Source organism: Ranitomeya variabilis, chromosome 3 (assembly GCF_051348905.1).
Source record: "Ranitomeya variabilis isolate aRanVar5 chromosome 3, aRanVar5.hap1, whole genome shotgun sequence".
In the NCBI taxonomy this organism is placed as follows: domain Eukaryota; kingdom Metazoa; phylum Chordata; class Amphibia; order Anura; family Dendrobatidae; genus Ranitomeya; species Ranitomeya variabilis.
In genome coordinates, this window is record NC_135234.1 from 441,440,731 (window position 1) to 441,465,380 (window position 24,650).

The window sequence follows — 24,650 nt, forward strand, 5'->3', positions numbered from 1 at the left end:
CCTGCAAAGGGAACTCTGGATGTGCCTTCGGACCGGCCGGTCTCAGCCAGCCCTGTGAACAGTACTCTGGATTGTGGATGCCGAAGTCTTCAGTAAAAAGGTAAAGAGACTGCAACCTTTGTGTCCTCGTTATTCATTGTGCCTTACAACGTCCACCATCACCACCTACATATCTGGGAAGCCCTGGGGACATACTTCACCTGTGGGAAGGTATACCATCTAGCTGCCATTCCATCACCCCAGCGGACCCCTAGCAGCGTCGGTCACTCTGACCGAATACCACAGGTGGCGTCACGAACACTTGACAAACTTTCAGCACCTTTAATTGGGCGCCCCTTAGCAGGGCCACGGACCGGGTCAGGCCACCGTGACATCCCCAGAACCGAGACAGAGGGATCCGGTACCGAGTACCCCACTGCCCTGCTCCTGGGGGCGCTCCAGGAACATAGTCTGATAGTATTACAGCTCCTGGGCAGGGGAGGAAGCAAAAGAGTATACAGACATTACAACAAGGGATCACAAATAATTATTTTTGTGAGGCAAAACATTTCACTGCCTTTTTTTAAGCAATGTTTTACCTCAAAGAAAGAATCATCTGCTGTCCTGTCCATGTCCCCTATTTTGCTTCCTCCCCTACCCAGGAGCTGTGCTGTGATCAGACCATCTTCCTGCATGGTCGGACACAGCCATTACACAGTACACAGCAGGGGCACAGTTATAAGATTATCTCAGCACAGGAACATTTTATTTAAACACCTCCAATTGTGGAACTTATTATTATTCAAAGACCTATTGATTAAAATATTGATTAAGATTAACTTTTAGTGGGACTTTTCAGCATAATATTTTCATATAAAAAGAAAACTATTAATAAGATAAGTGGATTGAGTAGTGCAGCGGTGTTCACACAGTGCGACAAAGAGACAGTGAACCAAGAAAGATCAACATAAAACGTCTTTATTTCCAAAAACTCACAAAGTAAGTAAAAACATTATCCTCTGGATCACAGCCGGGTCATCCAAACTGTCCGTATCAAAGCACTGCCGAATACCTCTTGGGTGTGTCAGAAGCTTTGTTGACCTTGGCTCTGTGTTCAACCTCACACAGAAATGTATTGCATAGAGTCTCCTGCTCTGCAGCTTGAAAAACAAAACACGGACACACCCAAGAGAAAACAGAGTTTAAATTGGTTTCATAGACATGTGCCAAACTCAAAACCTAGAGTGGAGGGAGAGATCCAACCCACTACCAAACCTGCAAATTTCTCCAAAAATAAAAGTCCATGAAAGGTTTTCTTAAAATCTGTCTTGGTCAACTAGTTTCACCAAATCTGCTCTGCCTTTTATTCTGCCTTGTAATCACTGATGTTGCTGTAATTACATCGCTCTCCAGCGGCTTCAATATGTCTCTATATGCTTCCTGGGGGACACATACCGGCCCCCGTATATGATCCCCCACACTGCCTCACAGTGGAGAGAGAGAAGCTGGAGGAGAGCCACACAGCGAATACTTCTCCCTATGAGTCTTTTCAAAACAAAAGCTTCTCTCAAACACTGCAGCATCTCAGAGTAAGGCCGGGGTCACACTTGTGAGTGTGATGCGAGAAACTCGCGCATCAATACCCGGCACTGTCGCTGGCACTTGGGACTAGAATGTGCGGCTGCTTAGAAATACATGCAGCTGCACACTCCGGTCCCGAGTGCCAGCGGCAGTGCTGGGTATTGATGCGCAGGTTTCTCGCATCACAATCACAAGTGTGACCCCGTCTTAAAGCATAGTACTTTGCCATGAAGGAGTCTATCAGCATTTCATATAGCCCACGATTAGCGCAGCATGAATCTGCCGACAGGTTCTCCTCATGAAACATCAGAGTCTTACTAACTGTATTTCTTTAGGTTTTAACACCGAAATGCCCATTTACACTAGCAGCATATACAGGCAGGCAATCACCTGATAAATGATCAAAATGCTTATTTGTAAACATTCTTATAAACCCATCATCCTGGGTAAGCAGAACACAGAATGACTGCATTAATGATCATTCTGTAAACACAGAAGTGCGGTTGAAAGGTCTAAACAAGCCATTAAGTGACTGCCGATTTGCTTACAAGTAGCCTATTAGAGGTCGGAGAATGGCAGCAGTTGAGCTGTCAGAATCCAGCTTGGGGGAATATATAGGCATATGACCCCCAAGAATAAACATCAATTACAGAATGAATGTAGTGATTAAGCTAGTTAGTATTGTCTGCAGTTTTAGCATTCTGCCTGTTGAATTAATGGTGAATACAATTACAATCCTATTTACTTTTCTCTATCTACATGAACATAATACTGTCATGCCACCATAACCCAAACATGCAAAATATCATTCCTCTCAAACTATCCATCCCTGCTTAACTTCATAAGACATGGGATAACTTGTTACCTTTCTATTAGGAAAATTATCACTAAATGCCACATTGTTACAATTTATATTTTGTTCTGCGCACTAAGTAATACAATATACAAATACCCAAATAATCAAAATTAACATAATGAAATACTGTGTGGCATAGTAAATAATACAGCCACAGCAGACATATTAAACTACTGTTACACTCCCAACAATTCAGGATTTCCATATTTTTATTATCTGACACCGAAGGCTAAAAATGACTGCGCAGCCTGTCACAGCCACGGTGATGGTACACGGCTTGTCAGTCTAGCTTATTCATATTCCAGTCTGTAAAACTGAATTTAAAGTGATGAATAATAATATTGATTATCTGTGTTCGGCTCGGGGAGCTGTCTTAGTTGTCCGGCTGCACTTTATTTGACAGAACATAAAGTATAATATCTTTGAATTGACGACAGTCCCAATTCTTGAGGCTTCCCATTAGTTTAGACTACCATGTTGTAACCAGCACACAAATGCCTTCATGTGGCGGCCTTTCTATACCAGTGGGTATTCATCGGGTTTCACATCTTTTTGACATGCTTGCATCCTTCCTTGCATCTTTCCTCACCTACTGTATTCTCACCCATCCCTTGTAGATTGTGAGCCCTCGCGGGCAGGGTCCTCTCTCCTCCTGTACCAGTTATGACTTGTATTGTTTAAGATTATTGTACTTGTTTTTATTATGTATACCCCTCCTCACTTGTAAAGCGCCATGGAATAAATGGCGCTATAACAATAAATAATAATAATAATAATAATAATAATAATCCTAGTCTGAAAGGTGCATTGTTACATTCTTTGTGGAATATCCTATTCCTATATAAATCAACTATACATGATTAACTCTACACTCTCAGGAACAGATTGCATGTAAAGTCAAGTACTTGTAAATATTAGTAAACTAGAACCATTTTATTAGTGCAGTATATAGACATGTAATAGTAAATAACCTACTTAAAATGAATATTATGTCAAAATAATCTTCTGCTCTATACAACGATAAATGTAAGGCGATATTGGTGGAATCTTTGACCTCAGATCACTACTAATTTTAGAAAGATCCTGCACACATCATGTTTTTTTCTGAGTTTAACATATTCATTGGGACAAGATGTTCAGCAGCATAATGTCATCTGTCGGAAATAGACTTTAAGGGTATGAGCCTTCCAAATGCTTTTTTGTGATGTATCAATTAAATAAATTCTAAAATAACTTACGAGTCCAGAATGCAGAGAATCATGACAATGGGTGGCAACCAAGGAAATAAAGTAAGCTCACAATCCAGATCTAATTAATAGGAAGACTTTAGCATTCTTGAATTATAGTACAGAGCTCTGGCACAGCCCCTTCACGACATGCGCCGTACTATTACTGCACATGTCGTGTCTCCCCCTTTGATGTGGGCTCCGGCGGTGAGCCCACATCAAAGTCGCGACATGTCAGCTGTTTTGTACAGCTGACATGTGCGCACAATAGCGGCGGGTGAAATCGTGATTCACCCGCCGCTATTAACTAGTTAAATGCCGCTGTCAAACGCTGACAGCGGCATTTAACTACCGCTTCCGGCCGCGCGGCCGGAAATAAGCGCATCGCCGACCCCCGTCACATGATCGGGGGTCAGCGATGCATCAGGATGGCAACCATAGAGGTCCTTAAGACCTCTATGGTTAATGATGCCGGCCTGCTGTGAGCGCCCCCCTGTGGTCGGTGCTCATAGCAAGCCTGCATTTCAGCTACATAGCAGAGATCTGATGATCGCTGCTATGTAGCTGAGCCGATCGAGTTGTGCCAACTTATTGAAGCATGGCACAAGTAAAAAAAAATGTTTTTAAAAATATGAAAAAAATACAAAAAATATAAGTTTAAAACACCCCCCTTTCGCCCCATCCTAAATAAAATAAAAAAAAATCAAACCTACACGCATTTGGTATTGCCGCGTTCAGAATCGCCTGATCTATCAATTAAAAAAAAGCATTAACCTGATCACCAAACAGCGTAGCGAGAAAAAAATTCAAAACGCCAGAATTACGTTTTTTGGTTGCCACGACATTTCATTAAAATGCAATAACGGGCGATCAAAAGAACGCATCTGCACAAAAGTGGTATTATTAAAAAGTCAGCTCAGCGCGCAAAAAATAAGCCCTCACCCAACCCCAGATCACGAAAAATGGAGACGCTTCGGGTATCGGAAAATGGCGCTTTTTTTTAGCAAAGTTTTGAATTTTTTTCACCACTTAGATAAAAAATAGCCTAGACATGTTAGGTGTCTATGAACTCGTAATGACCTAGAGAATCACAATGGCAGGTTAGTTTCAGCATTTAATGAACCTAGCAAAAAAGCCAAGCAAAAAACAAGCGTGGGATTGCACTTTTTTTGCAATTTCACCGCACTTGGAATTTTTTTCCCGTTTTCTAGTACAAGACATGGTAAAACCAATGGTGTCATTCAAAAGTACAACTTGTCCCGCAAAAAATAAGCCCTCACAGGACCATATTGACGGAAAAATAAAAAAGTTATGGCTCTGGGAAGGAGGTGAGCGAAAGACGAAAACGCAAAAACCAAAAAGGGTCGCTTCTTGAAGGGGTTAAGAGACCACTGCAAAATGTTCAGTTTGTCTGATTTTTCTCTTTATAGGTATATTTTTGAGTAAAATGTAAATTGTTATTTTATTCTATAAACTTCTGTCTCCGAATTTCCAAGCAATAAATTTTGTATTTTTTTTCTGACAAAGAAAAATGGTCAAAGTTTAAAAAAAAAAAACCAATGCTTTCAGACCTCAAATAATGCAACGAAAAGAAGTTTATAATCATTTAGAAACAATAATACTAATTTTTTAACTCAGGAAGAGTTCAGAAATCATTATTTTGTGGAATAACCATGATTTTTAATCTCAGCTTTCATGCGTCTTGGCGCAAAAATTTAAAGGGAACCTGTCACCCCCCCAGGCGTTTGTAACTAAAAGAGCCACCTTGTGCAGCACTAATGCTGCATTCTGTCAAGGTGGCTCTTTTATTTGGGGTCCCTTCCACCGCTGAAAGAATCGTTTTTATAATTTGCCCTCCATACCTGTAGTTTGCCAGGGGGGCATTGTCTTTCCTCCCAGGACACAAACGCCTCCCAGCCATCAGTCATTTCCTCCTTTCCCCTGGGCACCGCCTCCTCAGCGTTCAGTTATGTCCCCAGTGCCTGTGCTGTAATTTTTTTCTCGGGCATGCACAGTTAGCTCTGCCCTTCCACTGATATCAAATGATGTCTTCATTCTCGCGCCTGCGTGTACGCGCGGCCCAAGATTCCCGGCCCCGCAGTGTGAATTAATCGGAGCTGTATTTCAGTTATTTTATATTTTAAGTGTTTAGGAAAATTCATAAGCAGCAGATGTTTTCAGGCATGAAAACTCTGTGAGACCATCAGAATCTCCAAACTACACCATTAAAAAGGGGCAAAAGTACCAATAATGTATCCATGAACAATTGGAATTTTTTCTGTTTGTAGACCTACACAAGAAAGTATAATTCTTCTTGGACATTTACAAACTTAAAGAGGTTGTCCACTATTAGACAACCCCAGTTTAATCAATTCAGGGCCTCAAATAAAATTAAAACAGAGTAAACTGTCCTTTGGCAGCATTGGCGATCCAGCTGTGTCGGCGTACTTGTTTCCGATGGTGATGTCACATTGTTATAAAACGAGCCGGCTGCAGCCAGCATTCTCTATTTCTTGTCACTGACGATATTGCTGAAACAAATTGACTAAAATGGGGTTGTCTAGTAGTGGACAACTCCTTTATCATGCCTGAGAAGCATTTACAGGAAATGTAAGGTGGACACCCTATAACCTGACCACTAGCTTGGCCATATTTAAACTTTAAGTTTAAAAAAAAAAAGTAGACCCTCAAGGGTTCCGCTCCTCATGATTTTTAATTACTTAAGGAGAACTTGTCAGGAGATTCATCCCGCACAAACTACGAGCAGCAAGAATCAGAAACTCGCTATGCTATTGTAGCCGTATCTGTTTTACTCTGTGGTGTTTCAGAGAATACATAGTTTGTGAAGCTGGGGACTATGCATCTTGGATGATTAGTCTGCAGCCAGTTCATGTCAGATTCTCCAAGCCTTGCCTTCTTAGACTGAGAGGTCGCTTCCTCAGAATAGTCATTTAAGACTAGAGTTGAGCAAATTTTTCAAAATTCAGTTCTGATTACAATTGGCAGCGAATGTTGTTTTTGCAATATTCGCCAAACACAGCTGAACGTCATTAGAGTCAATGGGAGTTGAAATGAACACATGTTCGGAATCGACTGTCAAACATAAATTCGGCATGAATAAGGTACCAATATTGCACGAATATGGCAAATTCTGATACGGCCACCGATTCCGAACATATTCGCTCAACTCTATTTAAGACTCATTATCCCCAGCCGGCTATCCAAAGTATATTTTCTCTGAAATGCCAGAGTAAAACATACATGGCTGTGATAACGCAGCCAGGCTCTGTTCAGCTTCGGGCAGCATGACATCTACTGTCAATTTTTCTTTAATAAGCCAAGATATGAGTGTCAAGATCAGGCTGGAGTTTTCCCTTTGCTACGCAGTGAATATTCATACAATAGGTCGCTAATAAATAAAATGTTAGGTCAAAATTAGAATAAGCATTGGTTTCTATTTCTCGACAATTTGGATAACCTTTTGAAATAATAATAAACATAACATTATAAAAATAAAGAAAAAGGGGTGTGTTCATCTTATGAAATGGAAGGGATTGAAAGCGAAATACAATCTCTTTACTTACAGAATATTTAAATTCATGTGATTCTCACCTGCGCTGAATAGAGGCGGTAACATTTAGTATATGACATTCTACATAACCTACCAGTAACATAGCAAATATCTCAGTGTAACATAAACAGAGGTTTTTCTATCAAGACAATGTTTAAATGATACATAAGTGGATTTAATATCACAGTTTATTCAAAGAAACATTATTGGTTTGAAATTAAAGACAGCGCAAAACTTATTGTACAAGCCTTCTTACAGAACACTCCATGCGTCATGGCAGAAATGTGGGACTATTTCCCAATTAAGTGGCTCTTCATAACACCACTAGGGTCAATTGAAACTGCTCATCACAATAAAGACATTCAGAGAGCTATGTTCTTTCTTTTATGCCTGCAATCCAAAGTGCATCAGTCTGCAACTTCCTTGTTGCCAATGATTAATAGCCCATAAGCGGGAAGAGTCCACAAAGAAAAGTGCCAAGAGAAGCAGGTGCAGAAGGCTTTATATTATCGTGACTGCTACAAACTAATTCAGCAGTGTCAGCTCTAACCGTTATATTCTGGTGATAAAATATGACCAGGAATGAAATTGATGTTCTCCGCTCCCCTTTTAAGGTGCACCGGCCTTCTCAATGTCAGGCAGAACACCAAGAAATGGGATAGCACCTTTTATACAATGTAATAGTGATAATACTCGACTATTAAACTACCAGAAATGTATATGAAATACCGTCTAGATAAAACTTATCTAGTCTAAATATTAAATCTTAGTGGTCTCCATCAAAAGATTATTAATAACGTTACTGAAATCAAATCATAGAAATGTCATGTGCCCAGTTTTATTACCAAAGTTAATAGATAGATAGATACAGTAGATAGATAGATACGTGTGTATACATCCAGTAAAGTCTAGAACACTTGATAAGCAAGAAAACATAACACATTAGTCCCAGAATATGTTCTGTATTGACATATAAATTAAGACTTCTTTGCATATTTACCTGTAAAAGAACATGCCTACTTAGTTGTCCGCTGGTATTTCCATGATTTATGGAATCCCCATGCTCGAGAGATTTAACAATACCATCAATCTAGAAAATAATATTGGAAAAGGATTTCATTCTTCACGAAAAAATGTACAAAAATAGTCATAAGATATGCCTAATAACGTACCATAATTACCTTCTTCGTGAGGTCATAACAATCACTGTAACAGGCACAGTGACAGCTATAGGGACCAAAGTGTCAGAAGGGCAGCACATGAGAAAGAGAGTGGAGGATGCGCAGCATTGCTTACATTACAGTACACATAGGCATCATTCACATTCTTTATCTTTCTCCAGTCTCAGATCAGCCCCAATGTCAGGTCACGGGGGCGGGGGGGTAAGGCAGTGTCAGGGTTCACAGTGTGAAAGTGCGCAGTGCTGAAATGGCCTGTCAGGACAAGGCCATGGCCTACAATCCAGTCAGCACTGTGCCACTCCTCTACCCGATGTCTGAAGCTCTGAAATGGCTTCGTGTTCCTGCATCCCTGCAAGTCAATCTTGGGATCAGTGGAGTAAAGCAGAAGCAAAGGAGAACTATGTCTGACTAATAGATCCATCATAGAAGGCTAGAGTGTGTGTAAGTGTGAATATGTATGTGTATGAGTGTCAGATTGTCTGTAAATAAAGTAGGCAAGTGTATAATGCATGTATCTAATATATAATTGCCTAGAATACTACTACCTGCAATTTGTGCCAACTTCCGTGGCTTTGTCCGGATCTAATGTCCGGAGCTAATGTCCGGAGCTAATGTCCGGAGATAAGTGACGTCACCAGTGTCCTACACCCAGGCAGAGCACAGTGGCCCCAGGCAGAGCACAGGGGCCCCAGGCAGAACATAGGGCCCCAGGCAGAGCACAGGGGCCCCAGGCAGAGCACAGGGGCCCCAGGCAGCATATGGGGCCCCAGGCAGAGCACAGGGGCCCCAGGCAGCATATGGGGCCCCAGGCAGAGCACAGCGGCCCCAGGCAGAGCACACACCAAATCGGAGGCCGAGGGGCCCCGCCAACCAAATCGGAGGCCGAGGAGCCCCGCCCACCAAATCGAAGGCCGAGCGGCCCCGCCCACCAAAGCGGAGGCCGAGGGGCCCGGCCCCACCCACCAAAGCGGAGACCGAGGGGCCCCGACCACCACATTGGAGGCCGAGGGTCCCCGCCCACCAAATCGGAGGCCGAGGGTCCCCGCCCACCAAATCGGAGGCCGAGGGTCCCCGCCCACCAAAAGTAAGTGCGGCCCCAAAAGTAAGTGCGCCCCCGGGTGCAAAAGTAAGTGCGACCCCGGGTGCAAAAGTAAGTGCGCCCCCGGGTGCAAAAGTAAGTGCGCCCCCGGGTGCAAAAGTAAGTGCGCCCCCGGGTGCAAAAGTAAGTGCGCCCCCGGGTGCAAAAGTAAGTGCGCCCCCGGGTGCAAAATTAAGTGCGCCCCCGGGTGCAAAATTAAGTGCGCCCCCGGGTGCAAAAGTAAGTGCGCCCCCGGGTGCAAAAGTAAGCGCGCCCCCGGCCCCCGGTGCAAAAGTAAGCGCGCCCCCCAGTCCCGTGTATGAAAAGTGCTGCTGTAAAGCTGGTAGCGCTGTTCAAGCACCATGTATTTCCTTCAGGAAATGCCCATCTAATATATAATTGCCTAGAATACTACTTCCTGCAATTTGTGCCAACTTCCGTGGCTTTGTCCGGAGATAATGTCCGGAGCTAATGTCCGGAGATAAGTGACGTCACCAGTGTCCTACACCCAGGCAGAGCACAGGGGCCCCAGGCAGCATATGGGGCCCCAGGCAGAGCACAGGGGCCCCAGGCAGCATATGGGGACCCAGGCAGCATATGGGGCCCCAGGCAGAGCACAGTGGTCCCAGGCAGAGCACAGGGGCCCCAGGCAGCCTATGGGGCCCCAGGCAGAGCACAGGGGCCCCAGGCAGAACATGGGGCCCCAGGCAGAGCACAGGGGCCCCAGGCAGCATATGGGGCCCCAGGCAGAGCACAGTGGCCCCAGGCAGAGCACAGGGGCCCCAGGCAGAACATGGGGCCCCAGGCAGAGCACAGGGTCCCAGGCAGAGCACAGGGGCCCCAGGCAGCATATGGGGCCCCAGGCAGAGCACAGGGGCCCCAGGCAGAGCACAGGGGCCCCAGGCAGCATATGGGGCCCCAGGCAGAGCACAGTGGCCCCAGGCAGAGCACAGGGGCCCCAGGCAGAACATGGGGCCCCAGGCAGAGCACAGGGGCCCCAGGCAGCATATGGGGCCCCAGGCAGAGCACTGGGGCCCCAGGCAGCATATGGGGCCCCAGGCAGAGCACAGTGGCCCCAAGCAGCATATGGGGCCCCAGGCAGAGCACAGTGGCCCCAGGCAGAGCACAGTGGCCCCAGGCAGAGCACAGGGGCCCCAGGCAGCATATGGGGCCCCAGGCAGAGCACAGGGGCCCCAGGCAGCTTATGGGGCCCCAGGCAGAGCACAGGGGCCCCAGGCAGAACATGGGGCCCCAGGCAGAGCACAGGGGCCCCAGGCAGCATATGGGGCCCCAGGCAGAGCACAGTGGCCCCAGGCAGAGCACAGGGGCCCCAGGCAGCATATGGGGCCCCAGGCAGAGCACAGTGGTCCCAGGCAGAGCACAGGGGCCCCAAGCAGCCTATGGGGCCCCAGGCAGAGCACAGTGGCCCCAGGCAGAACATGGGGCCCCAGGCAGAGCACAGGGGCCCCAGGCAGAGCACAGGGGCCCCAGGCAGAGCACAGGGGCCCCAGGCAGCATATGGGGCCCCAGGCAGAGCACAGTGGTCCCAGGTAGAGCACAGGGGCCCCAGGGCCCCAGGCAGCCTATGGGGCCCCAGGCAGAACACAGGGGCCCCAGGCAGCATATGGGGCCCCAGGCAGAGCACAGGGGCCCCAGGCAGAGCACAGGGGCCCCAGGCAGAGCACAGGGGCCCCAGGCAGAGCACAGGGGCCCCAGGCAGAACATGGGGCCCCAGGCAGAGCACAGGGGCCCAAGGCAGCATATGGGGCCCCAGGCAGAGCACAGGGGCCCCAGGCAGCATATGGGGCCCCAGGCAGAGCACAGCGATATTTTGGACCACTGTGCGGTGTTTCAGACCCCCTGTGTGATGTCTGGGGCCCTGTTCTTAAGTATATTAAAGATTAAAGTAACGTATATTAAAGTATATTATAGATCAAATTTGACACGTTTATGAGCACCATTGAGTGATATACTCAAGAATGACATAATTTTTCAACATTTTATGGTTTCAAACTGTAAACACTCAGAGTTTTTTTTACTTCAACCAGAAAACCTTAACGGTTCATAAAAAACTTGACTGTTCAGGATATGATAAAAGTCATAGTATTCTGAATCTTTAACTTATAAAGATACCTTTACATGGGGTGATTATTGGTTCCAGAGAGGCTTTCGGCCGATAATCGTACACATGGCTGGTGACAGGACAATACAATATAAACGTTCAAAGGTAAACACTGATAACATTAAAATCTAATATATAATTGCCTAGAATACTACTTCCGGCAATTTGTGCCAACTTCCGTGGCTTTGTCCGGAGATAATGTCCGGAGATAAGTGACGTCACCAGCGTCCTACACCCGCTCAGGGTGGACAAAGATATATGCCTTCGTGGTGCGCGGCACTTTTCTGATTGGTTGCTGCCTGCCGCGAGCGACCAATCAGAAATGTGCCGTACTGTCAAGAGCTGGTGAGTGCAGCCATTTTTTGTTCTTTCTTACTATTATTTATTAATTGTATTATTCTTACATTTGAATAAATAAAGTATATATGGATTCTAGACTCCCGATTCTTTAGAATCGGGCTGCCATCTAGTGGTACCATAATAGTAATAAGATGTCACACATAGGTGCCAGTTGTAAAATGAGTTAATATCTATTTTTTGGATAGCACCATATGGAATAGCAAGAAAGTAGTAGACCATCTTCTTGTGCCCAAATGAAAAGACAAATGGGGCCTTATAGATATCCTCATGATAGTGTGATTTGCAACCTGTAATGTTCATGCTGATTGAGAAGGCCCATTCAAAACTTTGCTATGGGGCACAGCTTCTTTAGTTACACCACTAATTCTGCACAAGTAATATAAACTCTCTTTTGGATGAATACTTCCCCTCTTTTTGGATGTATGGTAAATGACCGGCTTGAGGAAACAATTTAAACTTCAAAGTTTTTCTTATTGTAAGTGAAGACAGAAAGTTGAATCTTTAGCCATTTTGGAAACTATTGAGGGCTGTCTACGGTCACCCACCTTTTACAAATTTAAAAACATTTTTCCCTCTTCCCATGACAATTAATCTTGGAAAGGAATGAACATGACAAGCCACATGTGCACAGGAAACTACATAGCAATACAAAGAGCAAAGGATTTCCATTCACTTCCATGTAGTGATGAATCAGGCTAAATACATTTAAAAGATATAATACAACGCATGCAACTTTTAAACCCCAAAAATGTAATTTTAATTGACAAGCAAGAAATAACTGTTAATATGCTTTCACTTTAATAATTTTTATAATTTTCGGTGCATCAACGGACCTGTAACAATGGAGGAATTTGCTCTAGCACAGTATCAATGACTGTACGCAAGTAAGCCAGCTGTTTTACAGAATAATGCTCTTCTAGAATGTTGAATGGCAATGAACTTCTCACTGCATCATACATAGTTGACAGGTCCTGCATAAAACGTAGTGCACTGAAATAAAAAGAATAAAATACCGGTAATCAGGACTTGTTTTCAGCAGCATATACCTTACAATGGACATACGAGACGTAGCGGTATACTACAAGGTTTATCACACACGTAATTACAGAAATCTAGCATCAGCAGTAGAATGGAGTGTGGCAAGCTAGCTCGATTTTAATTCATTTCTTATTAGCAACATTGTGATTATGACAATTAACATATTCAATTGAACAAAATTTCACTTTTTAATAATTTCTCTTTCAGGACTGGCCTATTGTTTTATTACATTTATTACATAGCAACAAGAGTTACAGTCCTTTGCCGGAGTTTCAGGCAGTTTGCCAACACCTACTTTGCTGAAATAAAGCATGTACAAATTAAGGCATCTCATGTGGAAAATTCATTCAACAGCCTCAAAAGCCAAATGAATGGTAATTGCTTTGAACACAATGCTGTGGCAATCAAATCAGATTGAATCATCCTTTTAAATATACATCTACATTCTGAAGAGCCAAGATCATTATGAATTATGCAAATAAACAAGACAGTTCAATGCCTTGGCTGCTGGCTAGGAAGGAAGGAGGACATTGCTGTGATGTTGGGTTTTACTAATGACGTTTAATTCTAGACTATTGATTCTCTTCATAGAGATATAAATGCATTTTCTAGATTAAATAGGAAGACAAAATGATCAAGCTTGTGTACTGTCAACCATAATGGAAAATTGGTCACCAACAGATTTAAGTCACATGGCAATAGGTACATTGGCATGTAAACGTTTGGGCACCCCTGGTCAAAATTACTGTTACTGTGAACAGTTAAGCATGTTGAAGATGAAATCATCTCTAAAAAGGCTAAAGTTAAAGATGACACATTTCCTTTGTATTTTAGGCAAATATATATTTATATTAATCTTTTACATTTTAAAAATGACAAAAAGGTCTGATGCTAAAGTTTACCTGAGCCACTTGTGTGGGTTGTAGAGTCCGTCTCATGCTACCAAGAGTGTGAAAGCACAACCAACATTCAAAAGCGACCAAAACATCAGCCACAAAGCATTGGTACTGAGATGTGGTCTGTAGTCCCCACCTGCAGAACCACTCCTTTATTGAGTGCGTCTTGATAATTGTCAATCATTTCCATCTGTTTGCTATTCCAATTGCTCAAAAGCATGTGCAATTGATTGTCAAACAGTGTTGCTTCCTAAGCGGACAGTTTGATTTCACAGAAGTTTGATTTACTTGGCCATGTGGGGGCTTATTTTTTGCGGGACGAGTTGTACTTTTGAACGACATCATTGGTTTTACCATGTCGTGTACTAGAAAATGGGAAAAAAATTCCAAGTGCAGTGAAATTGCAAAAAAAAGTGCAGTCCCACACTTGTTTTTTGTTTGGCTTTTTTGCTAGGTTCACTAAATGCTAAAACTGACCTGCCATTATGATTCTCCAGGTCAGTACGAGTTCAGAGACACCAAACATTACTAGGTTATTTTTTATCTAAGAGGTGAAAAAAAGTGAAAAAAAATTCCAAACCTTGCTAAAATAAAAAAAAAATTGCGCCATTTTCCAATACCCGTAGCATCTCCATTTTTCATGATCTGGGGTCAGGTGAGGGCTTATTTTTTGCATGCCGAGCTGGCATTTTTAATGATACCATTTCGGTGCAGATACATTCTTTTGATCGCCCGTTATTGCATTTTAATGCAATGTCGCGGCGACCAAAAAAACGTAATTCTGGCTTCTTGAATATGTTTCTTGCTACGCCGTTTAGCGATCAGGTTAATGCTTTTTTTTTATTGATAGATCTGGCGATTCTGAACGCGGCAATACCAAATATGTGTAGGTTTGATTTTTTTTTTTATTGATTTATTTTGATTGGGGCGAAAGGGGGGTGATTTAAACTTTAATATTTTTTTTATTTTTCTCACATTTTTTTTTACTTTTTTTTTTACTTTTGCCATGCTTCTATAGCCTCCAGGCCTTACTGGAATCACTCGCACATCTACTAATTTGTAGGCCCGAAGTGACATCATTGCACCTAATCTACAAATCAAAACAAGTGATGGAATTTCCGGCAGCTCAGAACCAGATCTCAGGGCTCCCATCTGGCAGCCACGACCTGCTGAAGAGGATATTAAACGAGAGTCCAGCAACTCACTCATCTTTAATCATTAGGCTAGGGCCACACAAGAGTATATTCTCTCACTTGAGAGAATCAGGCCAATTAAACAAATCACACTCTGATCAGAGTTTGATCATAGTGTGATCATAGGGTGATCCAATTCTCTCTGATGAGAAGATGGAGAAAAAAAATGCATCTATCCTCTCCATTGTGTCAGTCCATGGAAAATGGACTGCACTCAGATGTCAATGGAGTGCAGCCTGATCGTATCCACAGGCTCATTGACTTGCTTGGCCAAGTGCCATCCGAATATTGGATCACACTCTGTGTGCTGTTCAGTTTATTCTGATAGACTTTCAGTCATACATGGACATTTATGTAATGGTAATATACCTAGTTCTATCGTTTATTGTATTTGTTATACTTTGCTGCCATCTACTGGCCATTGCTGTATCACACTGTAATATTCCTTAAGGAACTTTCCCACAATGCCTTTCTGTCTTTAGTTCCTCCTATCTTCTTCCTTCTTTTCCTGTTTTGTACTCTGTGCCATCTTAGATCTCACATGTGCTGCAGAGCTGGAGAAAGGATTCTCTTGTTACCTCTAACCTGAAGCTTCTATTATCTCTATCTGGTGATCCTGTAATACCTCTAACCTACAGTCCTCATCTCACCAAGGTACTGTAAATAAAACCTGTTGAATGTATCACTGCATCATCCTTCCGGATCACCACGCACAGCTGATAAGGACTATGAGCACAGTTAGTGAGTATCGCTGTCCGCCATTGTTTATATAGCGATCTGTGATCACATCCCTCAGACACATCTCATCCACGTATATCGGAGGCAGAATAGTAACAAGAGACCTAAGTCTACAGTGTCTGTGTGCATATGCATTGTCTGCTAGCAAGTCTTAACCGTCCACCATCTTAGCTAAAACATGTCCACAAAGGGCACCGTGGACCCATCTGCAAGTGAAGCACATCAGGTTCCCCACACCATAGATGCTGCAGGAGCAGAGTCCACACTTACTACAGAGCAGGACGTACGACCCAGACGTGTAACCAAGCCGACACAAAAGGCCAGAGAGAACTTTGAGACTACTAGAGACGAGTTCCATGATAACCTAGAACATTTATGGGGCAGAGTTGATCACTATTTAGCAGCTCTTCCACGCTATCACAGTGACGCCGCAGGTTTAACCGCCACATTGAAGAGTTTATCTGCCACCTATGATGGCTACCAGAGACTGTCTGTAAAGTACATCACATTCCTGAGTAACTGTGACATGGAAGATGCCCCAGCAGAACTAACTGAAAGGGAAACTCTTCTCCAAGAAAATACCTCATTAGTCCGAGATGCTCAGGATAAAGCAGAACTCCGCATCGCTCACCTCCAAGAGGTTAGGTCACATCGCACAACATCGACCAAAATCACAGCTCGGTCTTCCAGATCATCTCACTCCAGGAAGTCAACATTGTCCAACAAGCTACTGGAGATCCGTGCGGCTGCAGAAGAAGCTAGAGTAAAAAGCTCCTTTGCTAAGAGGGAGGCTGAAGTGGAAGTAGAAGCTCAAAGGAAATTAAAAATACTCCAAGCAGAAAGGGAAGAAGCAACAGCCCTTGCTAAACTGAAGGTCCTTGAACAAGCACTGGGACAAGATGATAATTCTGACTGTCTTATTCCAGAAGAAATGGAGGACGCAGCTGATCGCACCACTGACTACGTGCTAAGACATTCAACATCTGCACCAGCGCCACCTCCAGTTTCTAACACGGATGTGCCCGCAAGTCAAGAAATGTCGCCACCTACTGCCGACAAGGTAACTTCTAGCACTAACCCACAATTTAGGCAACAGCCAACAGAACCTTTAGAGACTAAACTGCAGTTTAACCCTTATGCCGCATCATTTCGTCCTGATTTGTCGCAGTCATATAAGCCAGAGAACTTACATCCCCTACGGATACCACAAGTTCATCCTGAAACAATGACCGGGAGATCGGACATGTCTGACTTCGCCAGATACATGATTCGCTGGGAGTTAATAAACATTAGTCTCTCAAAGTTTGATGATCGTGCTGAGAATTATAGAGCCTGGAAATCCACCTTTCAAGCAGTGATCCAAGACCTTAATCTCACCGGCAAGGAACAACTGGATTTGCTTGTTAACTGGTTAGGCCCTGAATCAGCAGAGCGCATAAAGACAATAAGGGCAGTTCATGTGGACTATTCAGATGCAGGTCTTATTGCAGCCTGGGAGAGACTGGAACAAACCTATGGCAGCTCAGAAGCAATAGAAAGTTCCTTATTTAAAAGACTGCAAACCTTCTCAAAGATAACTAACAAGGACAATAGAAAACTTCAAGAATTGAGCGACCTGCTAAAAGAAATAGAATTGGCAAAATTAGACCCACGTCTTTCAGGACTGAGCTACCTAGATACTGCTCATGGCGTTAATCCAATAGTGTCCAAGTTGCCACACGGCATGCAGGATAAATGGGCAGACCACGGCTCATGGTATAAAAGGCAGTATGATGTGTCCTTTCCCCCCTTTTCACTTTTTTCCAGGTTCATCAGTGACCAAGCTCGGAAGAAGAATGATCCCAGCTTCGACTTCACTGAGCCTACTTCACCAGCATCATCATCATCTACAAGGTATGATAACATTGCCAAACGTAGAGATTCAAGGAACACAGTATCTGTGAGAAAGACTGACGTTCCACTTACTACACCTGCCTTCACTAAAACAAATAATGTTGCTCCTAAAGTCAGGGACAGTAACCGTATGTGCCCTATCCACAAAAGGCCTCACCCACTCAAAGAATGCCGTGGATTCAGAGCAAGAACTCTGCAGGAGCGTAAAGACACCCTCAAGGAGCTAGGGATATGTTATAAGTGTTGCACCTCCTCAGACCACCTCGCTAAGGACTGTAAGGCCGTCATTAAGTGCACTGAATGTAGCAGTGATAAACACATCACAGCCATGCATCCCACGCCAGCTCCACACAACTCACAACCTTCTGCAGCATCCAATCCTGCTCCAAAGCATGGCGGGGAGCCACAGGTCCCTGACCCAACTGCAACTGCTGTTTCCTCCTCATGTACTGAGGTATGTGGAGAAGGGATTGTTCCTAAATGCTGTGCCAAGGTATGTCTGGTTAAGGTCTATCCAGAAGGACAACCCGACAAGGCCTCTAAAATGTATGCCATAATAGATGAGCAAAGTAACCGATCTCTAGCAAGGCCCAAATTCTTTGAGATCTTCAACATAAAGGGACAAACGACTCCATACACCCTCAACACCTGCTCTGGTCGTATTGAGACTTCTGGCAGGAGAGCCTCTGGGTACATAGTCTCTTCAATCAAGGGAAACGTGCATATACCCTTGCCAACCATAATTGAATGTGACCAGATACCTGATAACAGGGAGGAGATCCCCACTCCGGAAGCCGCACTTCATCATCGCCACTTGAGGCACCTGACTAATGAAATTCCTCCTCTGGACATGAATGCTGATATTCTAATCCTACTCAGAAGGGACATTCTGAAGGTCCACAAGGTACGCCAACAATGCAACGGCCCAGATGATGCTCCATACGCCCAAAGACTCGACCTAGGCTGGGTAATTCGTGGGCGATGTATGTCTGGATAGGAGTCATAAGACATCTGAAGTCAACGCCTGTAAAACGTATGTGCTCCAAAATGGTCGTGCAACTCACTTTAAGCCATGCCTTCATCACTACGAAGTGAAAGAAAGGTTCTCTGATTGCATCCAGGAGCCTGACATCATCCCCACTCCCTACGGTGATGACTTAGGGAGAACAGTGTTTCACACAACAAAAGATGATAACAAAGTCGCCTTATCCATAGAAGACAAGGAGTTTCTTAAAATCATGGACAGTGGATTCTTCAAAAATGAATCTGACCGCTGGGTTGCTCCCTTACCCTTCAAGGCTTCAAGGACCAGGCTTCCTAACAATAGAGAACAGGCCTTATCCAGATTCATCTCACTGCAGAGAACATTAAAGAACAAGCCTGAAATGAAGGAACATTTCATAGCTTTTATGGACAAGATATTTCGCAATGATCACACAGAGCCAGCTCCACCATTGCAAGCTGATGAAGAATGCTGGTATCTACCTTCCTTTGGAGTGTATCATCCAAGAAAGCCGAAACAAATCAGAGTGGTGTTCGATTCTAGCGCCAAACATGATGGCGTATCTCTGAATGACGTTCTCCTCACTGGTCCGAACCGGACTAATAACCTGGTGGGAGTGCTCATGAGATTCAGAAAGGAACCTGTCGCCATTACCGCTGACATCGAACAAATGTTCCATTGTTTCATCGTGCAACAAGATCACAGAAATTATCTCCGTTTTCTATGGCACCGAGACAACGACACCAACAAGGAAATGATTGAATACCGCATGAAGGTGCACGTTTTCGGAAACAGTCCCTCTCCTGCAGTCGCTACATATGGCCTACGTAGGACCGCCTCCGATGGCGCCGCAGAGTTCGGGAAGGATGCCCAACAGTTCGTTGAAAAGGACTTCTACGTGGACGACGGCCTTAAATCCCTGCCTACAGCGGAGGAAGCCATAGATCTGCTCAAATGGACACAAGGTATGCTTTCTAAAGCTCATTTAAGATTGCATAAAATTGCCTCCAATAGTGCTGTTGTCATGAAGGCCTTTCACCCTAATGATCATGCCGCAGAATTTAGGGACTTGAACCTAGGCTCAGACAATCCACCAGTACAGAGAAGCCTAGGCCTGAGGTGGAATTTGCTAAAGGACTCCTTCAGCTTTCAGGTTAATGGTGCAGAAAAACCATTTACTAAGCGTGGGGTTCTGTCAGTGGTGAACAGTCTATATGATCCACTTGGGTTTGTCGCACCCCTGACTATACAAGGCAAGCTCCTGCTGAGACAACTCTCAGAGTGCATTAAGGACTGGGATATACCACTCCCTGCGGACAAACAACTAAGGTGGAAGTCGTGGAGAGAATCTCTTTGCGCCTTGGATAAGATCCACATACCACGTTGTTACACTCCGGCATCCCTAACTACGAGTCAAAGGAAAGAGATTCATGTATTCGCTGATGCCTCCACTGAAGCTATTGCCGCTGTCGCTTACTTGAAGGTTGTAGACTCTAATAATGAAGCCCATGTTGGATTTCTGTTTGGAAAGGCTAAACTGGCTCCTAAACCCGAGCACACCATACCCAGACTTGAGCTCTGCGGGGCTGTACTAGCCATAGAGATTGCAGACTTCATACAGAGTGAACTAGCTATTCACGTGGATGACACAAAATTCTACACAGACAGTAAGGTAGTTCTGGGCTACATATACAACCAGACGAAACGCTTCTACGTCTATGTCAGAAACCGAGTGGAAAGAATCAGGAAATCCTCCAAACCCCAGCAATGGCAGCACGTCCCATCCCATCTTAACCCTGCGGACCTTGCTACTAGACCAGTGTCTATTGGTGCCTTCGCAAGCTCTTCTTGGTTGACAGGACCAGAGTTCCTTCACGAACAGTGCGAAGAGACTGCCGTTGAAGACAGCTTCAGCCTTCAGGATCCAGATGTCGACCCAGAGATCCGTCCTGATGTCAGCACCTTCATCACCAAATCCAAGGAGAAGGTTGGCTTGGACTGTCGGCGTTTTGATCGCTTCTCAAGATGGATGAGACTGGTTCGTGCCATTGCAAGGTTAGTACACGTTGTACAATGCTATCGCAATAAGGACAGTAACACTGATTGTCACGGTTGGCATATCTGCCATAAGCCTCTCTCTGCAGAAGACATTGCTCTGAGTGAACTCATTGTGATACGCAATGTGCCGCAGAATGTTTTTTCACAAGGAACTTCAACCTTTGGATTACAAATGGGTTGGAGACAGTTTGGCCTAGCGCGGCTTCTCCAATCCGAAGATGGGTTATCCGTTGGATTACTTCAGGAACTCGATATAGACATTTGTCTATTTTGTTATACAATATGTTATTGTTGCATTGCATGCATTGTTTTTATCTTACAGGTTGAGGTATCCCTCCATGCACTTCTGGTTAACACTCCCAATTCGAGACTTATGGTATAGTGAAATCCAAGGATTTCAGACGGGGAGTGTGCTGTTCAGTTTATTCTGATAGACTTTCAGTCATACATGGACATTTATGTAATGGTAATATACCTAGTTCTATCGTTTATTGTATTTGTTATACTTTGCTGCCATCTACTGGCCATTGCTGTATCACACTGTAATATTCCTTAAGGAACTTTCCCACAATGCCTTTCTGTCTTTAGTTCCTCCTATCTTCTTCCTTCTTTTCCTGTTTTGTACTCTGTGCCATCTTAGATTTCACATGTGCTGCAGAGCTGGAGAAAGGATTCTCTTGTTACCTCTAACCTGAAGCTTCTATTATCTCTATCTGGTGATCCTGTAATACCTCTAACCTACAGTCCTCATCTCACCAAGGTACTGTAAATAAAACCTGTTGAATGTATCACTGCATCATCCTTCCGGATCACCACGCACAGCTGATAAGGACTAGGAGCACAGTTAGTGAGTAACGCTGTCCGCCATTGTTTATATAGCGATCTGTGATCACATCCCTCAGACACATCTCATCCACGTATATCGGTGGCAGAATACTCTGGCATGCTGCAATTTTTTCTTTGAACCGGCTCTGTCCGAGGAAAAAAATCAGACTAATATTGGTTTGAGTGCAATCTGATGTTTTGCTGGATTGCACTTGGAAAATCTACATAAGCCCTTAGCTATATATTTGCACTTTATCCTATTTTATTAGCCTCTAATAATCTAATACACTATAATATTGTATTTTACTACTAGTCCATTGTCCTTTTGTTCATTGTATGGAACCATTTAATATACTCACTCCATAAGCCCTTTGATATATTGAGGATTAGGATCATTTAAGACATTCTTGCATTCTTCTATTGGCTCATCTTATTTGTTATACTTCTGCACATTATAGAATGGTGGTGTTTGGGAATCCATTTATGTTGGACACCCTAAAATGGAAAAATGTGTTTTGTGGCCAATTCACTTACTTGTGACTAGCTTAGAACATCCACTGCTGCTCTTATATTATTTATAATTTGTGCACAGGGTGTTTGCACCAGAGTGCAGCAGGCAGGATTTGCACCAGAGTGCAGCACGCAGGATTGGCACCAGAGTGCAGCAGGCAGGGTTTGCAACAGAGTGCAGCAGGCAGGGTTTGCAACAGAGTGCAGCAGGCAAGGTTTGCAACAGAGTGCAGCAGGCAGGGATTTGGACCAGAGTGCAGCAGGGACTGGTATGCAACCTAACAGAACATAGACAGCAAACAGGAAGGTTGCTCAGGCACCTCACCAGTAGTGAGGAAGCAATGTATACATAATGCCTCTCAGCTATTGGCTGAGGAGGAAACAGCAAGTGCACTCGCTGGCCCTTTAAGAGGGCAGGAGCACGCTCACACTATAAACATGGCTGGAAGCTCTGCTGGGAGCATGCAGAGCATGAGGAAGGGGGAAACCGACTGCAGCATGTGTGAGTGAAGTGACAACCCGGAGACCCTGCCTGTCAGAGCAGGGATTTGGCATGGTGCTAACACACGCACATTGTTGGCATTACATTTTCCCACAATTTTATTAAAATGTCTGTTTCATATGTGCAAATATTACTGTTTATTTTTTTTACAGATTGTCCAAAGGTGATAACAGGAAATGTCAGCCATGGTCACTTCTTCATAGTATTGTTGCCTATATTTTAGCCAGATTCCTGTAACTATATATCAATATAGTTAGGCAATGATACATTACTTTCTATTATCTTTTAATTTTTTTAAAAAAAAACTAATTTAGTAATTAAAACTCTAGAAATGGTGATAATCCCTATGCAATCGATCTACTTTTTTGAAAACATAAATAAGAGCAGAGATCATTAAAAACAATTTAATGGAAACTTGAGAAAAGAGACCAACTCAAACCTTAAGTGCATATTCACTGGTTTTATGTAGAATTTATTTACATCTGGTTTCTTTAGCATCACATGAAGCGTGGGGAGATAAGAGAATACACTTTACTGCTAGAAGATTGCGCAGAATGAATCCCATACCCTCAATCTCCACGTAATAGCAAAACAAGATTTTTTTTTATCAAGGTATATTCACAAGTATCTAATGCTCATCTCTGCTAAAGTAAGTGCTGTGAGTTGATGTTCACCTCCATGACACAGCTTTAAAGTAAACATGCTGCCTTGTGTCTGCTCTGCCTATTATTGAATCTTGAAACCAATGTAATGCTCATCCAGCCATGCATCACTCCGAAAGGATAAGTACAAATGGATTTATTTCTCTTGAGATGCTATCAGCCACAGAAACAATATGTACAAGAAATGCTCATCACCATAGCTGCTGTGGCATGATGGGGATCTTACAAACACAATTTGTAGGACACTAAAAAACACATTGTGCAAGAGAAAATAATAACAAAAGCATATTAAAAGAATGCGACACTTGAGGCTTTTAACTTGGAATTAATGGTGCTATATAAATAAATAAATAATAATAATAATAATAAAAAACTTATTTTCATATCTCTGTAAAACTGGTGCGAGAAACAGTGAGAGATATCTACATATAGATAGATACAGGCTCGGACTGGCCCATAGGGTAACAGGGGAAACCCCCAGCGGGCCCCTGTGCAGATCAGGGCTCCCAACCCCACTATATGGGCACTGTGGTGGGCCCTTGGCATCCCAGTCCGTCACTGGATAGATCGTTATATATATATATATACGTAGATATGCATAGATCTATACACATATGTACTGTATATAGTACTATGCAAGGTAAGAAGTTCAAAATTAGAAGTGTTACTAGTTTATTTATAACAAGATAAACATACTACCCAACAACTCTCTTTACCCTCTCAACACTCCATCACAGCTGAAACCACACAGATTATGTCGTACACAAGAAGTGTTATTTAGGCCCGGGTCACACATGTGAATGTGATGCGAGAAACTCGCGTGAGCCTCTCGCATCAATACCCGGCACTGCCGCCGGCACTCGGGACCAGAGCGTGCGGCTGCATGTATTTCTATGCAGCCACATGCTCTGGTCCGAGTCAGTAATACTAAAAATCAATGCTTTATTGTCTCAACATAAAAACATACACAAATACTCTAAAAAGATGCCTCAACCAGACAGAAGGAGAGAACAGCTAAATGTTGAATGTTACAAAGTTAGAATTGAAGAGATGTAATTAATCATTAAATATAGCCTAGATATTCAAAAACTTTATATACATAAACACTGGAGACTAAATAACGAAGTATACACAGCAACATAATCACATGCTTTGATAGAATTTGTTTGTTGGTTAATAATAATTCTCATAAGTGTCCAACATTAATAACAACTGAACAATGTTCAAAGTACACCAATGCAGCAAAATGTGATACCCTCAACATTTCATGATATTACCGTAATTTACATATTTTCTCATATAGGGCTACACTGAGTACCTTTTTAATATTATTGTACTATCAGCATTCCAAGTTTAAATATTAATGTATTACATAGCT

At 43.5% G+C, this 24,650-nt stretch overlaps 1 protein-coding gene across 1 annotated transcript in view; it reads right to left on the bottom strand.

The window, feature by feature from the left end:
- LOC143816267 (uncharacterized) overlaps positions 1-24,650 on the bottom strand; it is a 657,854-nt gene that overhangs the window by 108,331 nt on the left and 524,873 nt on the right. Inside the window, exons 49-50 of the mRNA XM_077296442.1 lie at positions 12,788-12,944; positions 8,214-8,303 (exon numbers count right to left, since the gene is read on the bottom strand). Coding sequence (XP_077152557.1) covers positions 8,214-8,303; positions 12,788-12,944 — 247 coding nt within the window. The remainder of the gene's footprint in view (positions 1-8,213; positions 8,304-12,787; positions 12,945-24,650) is intronic.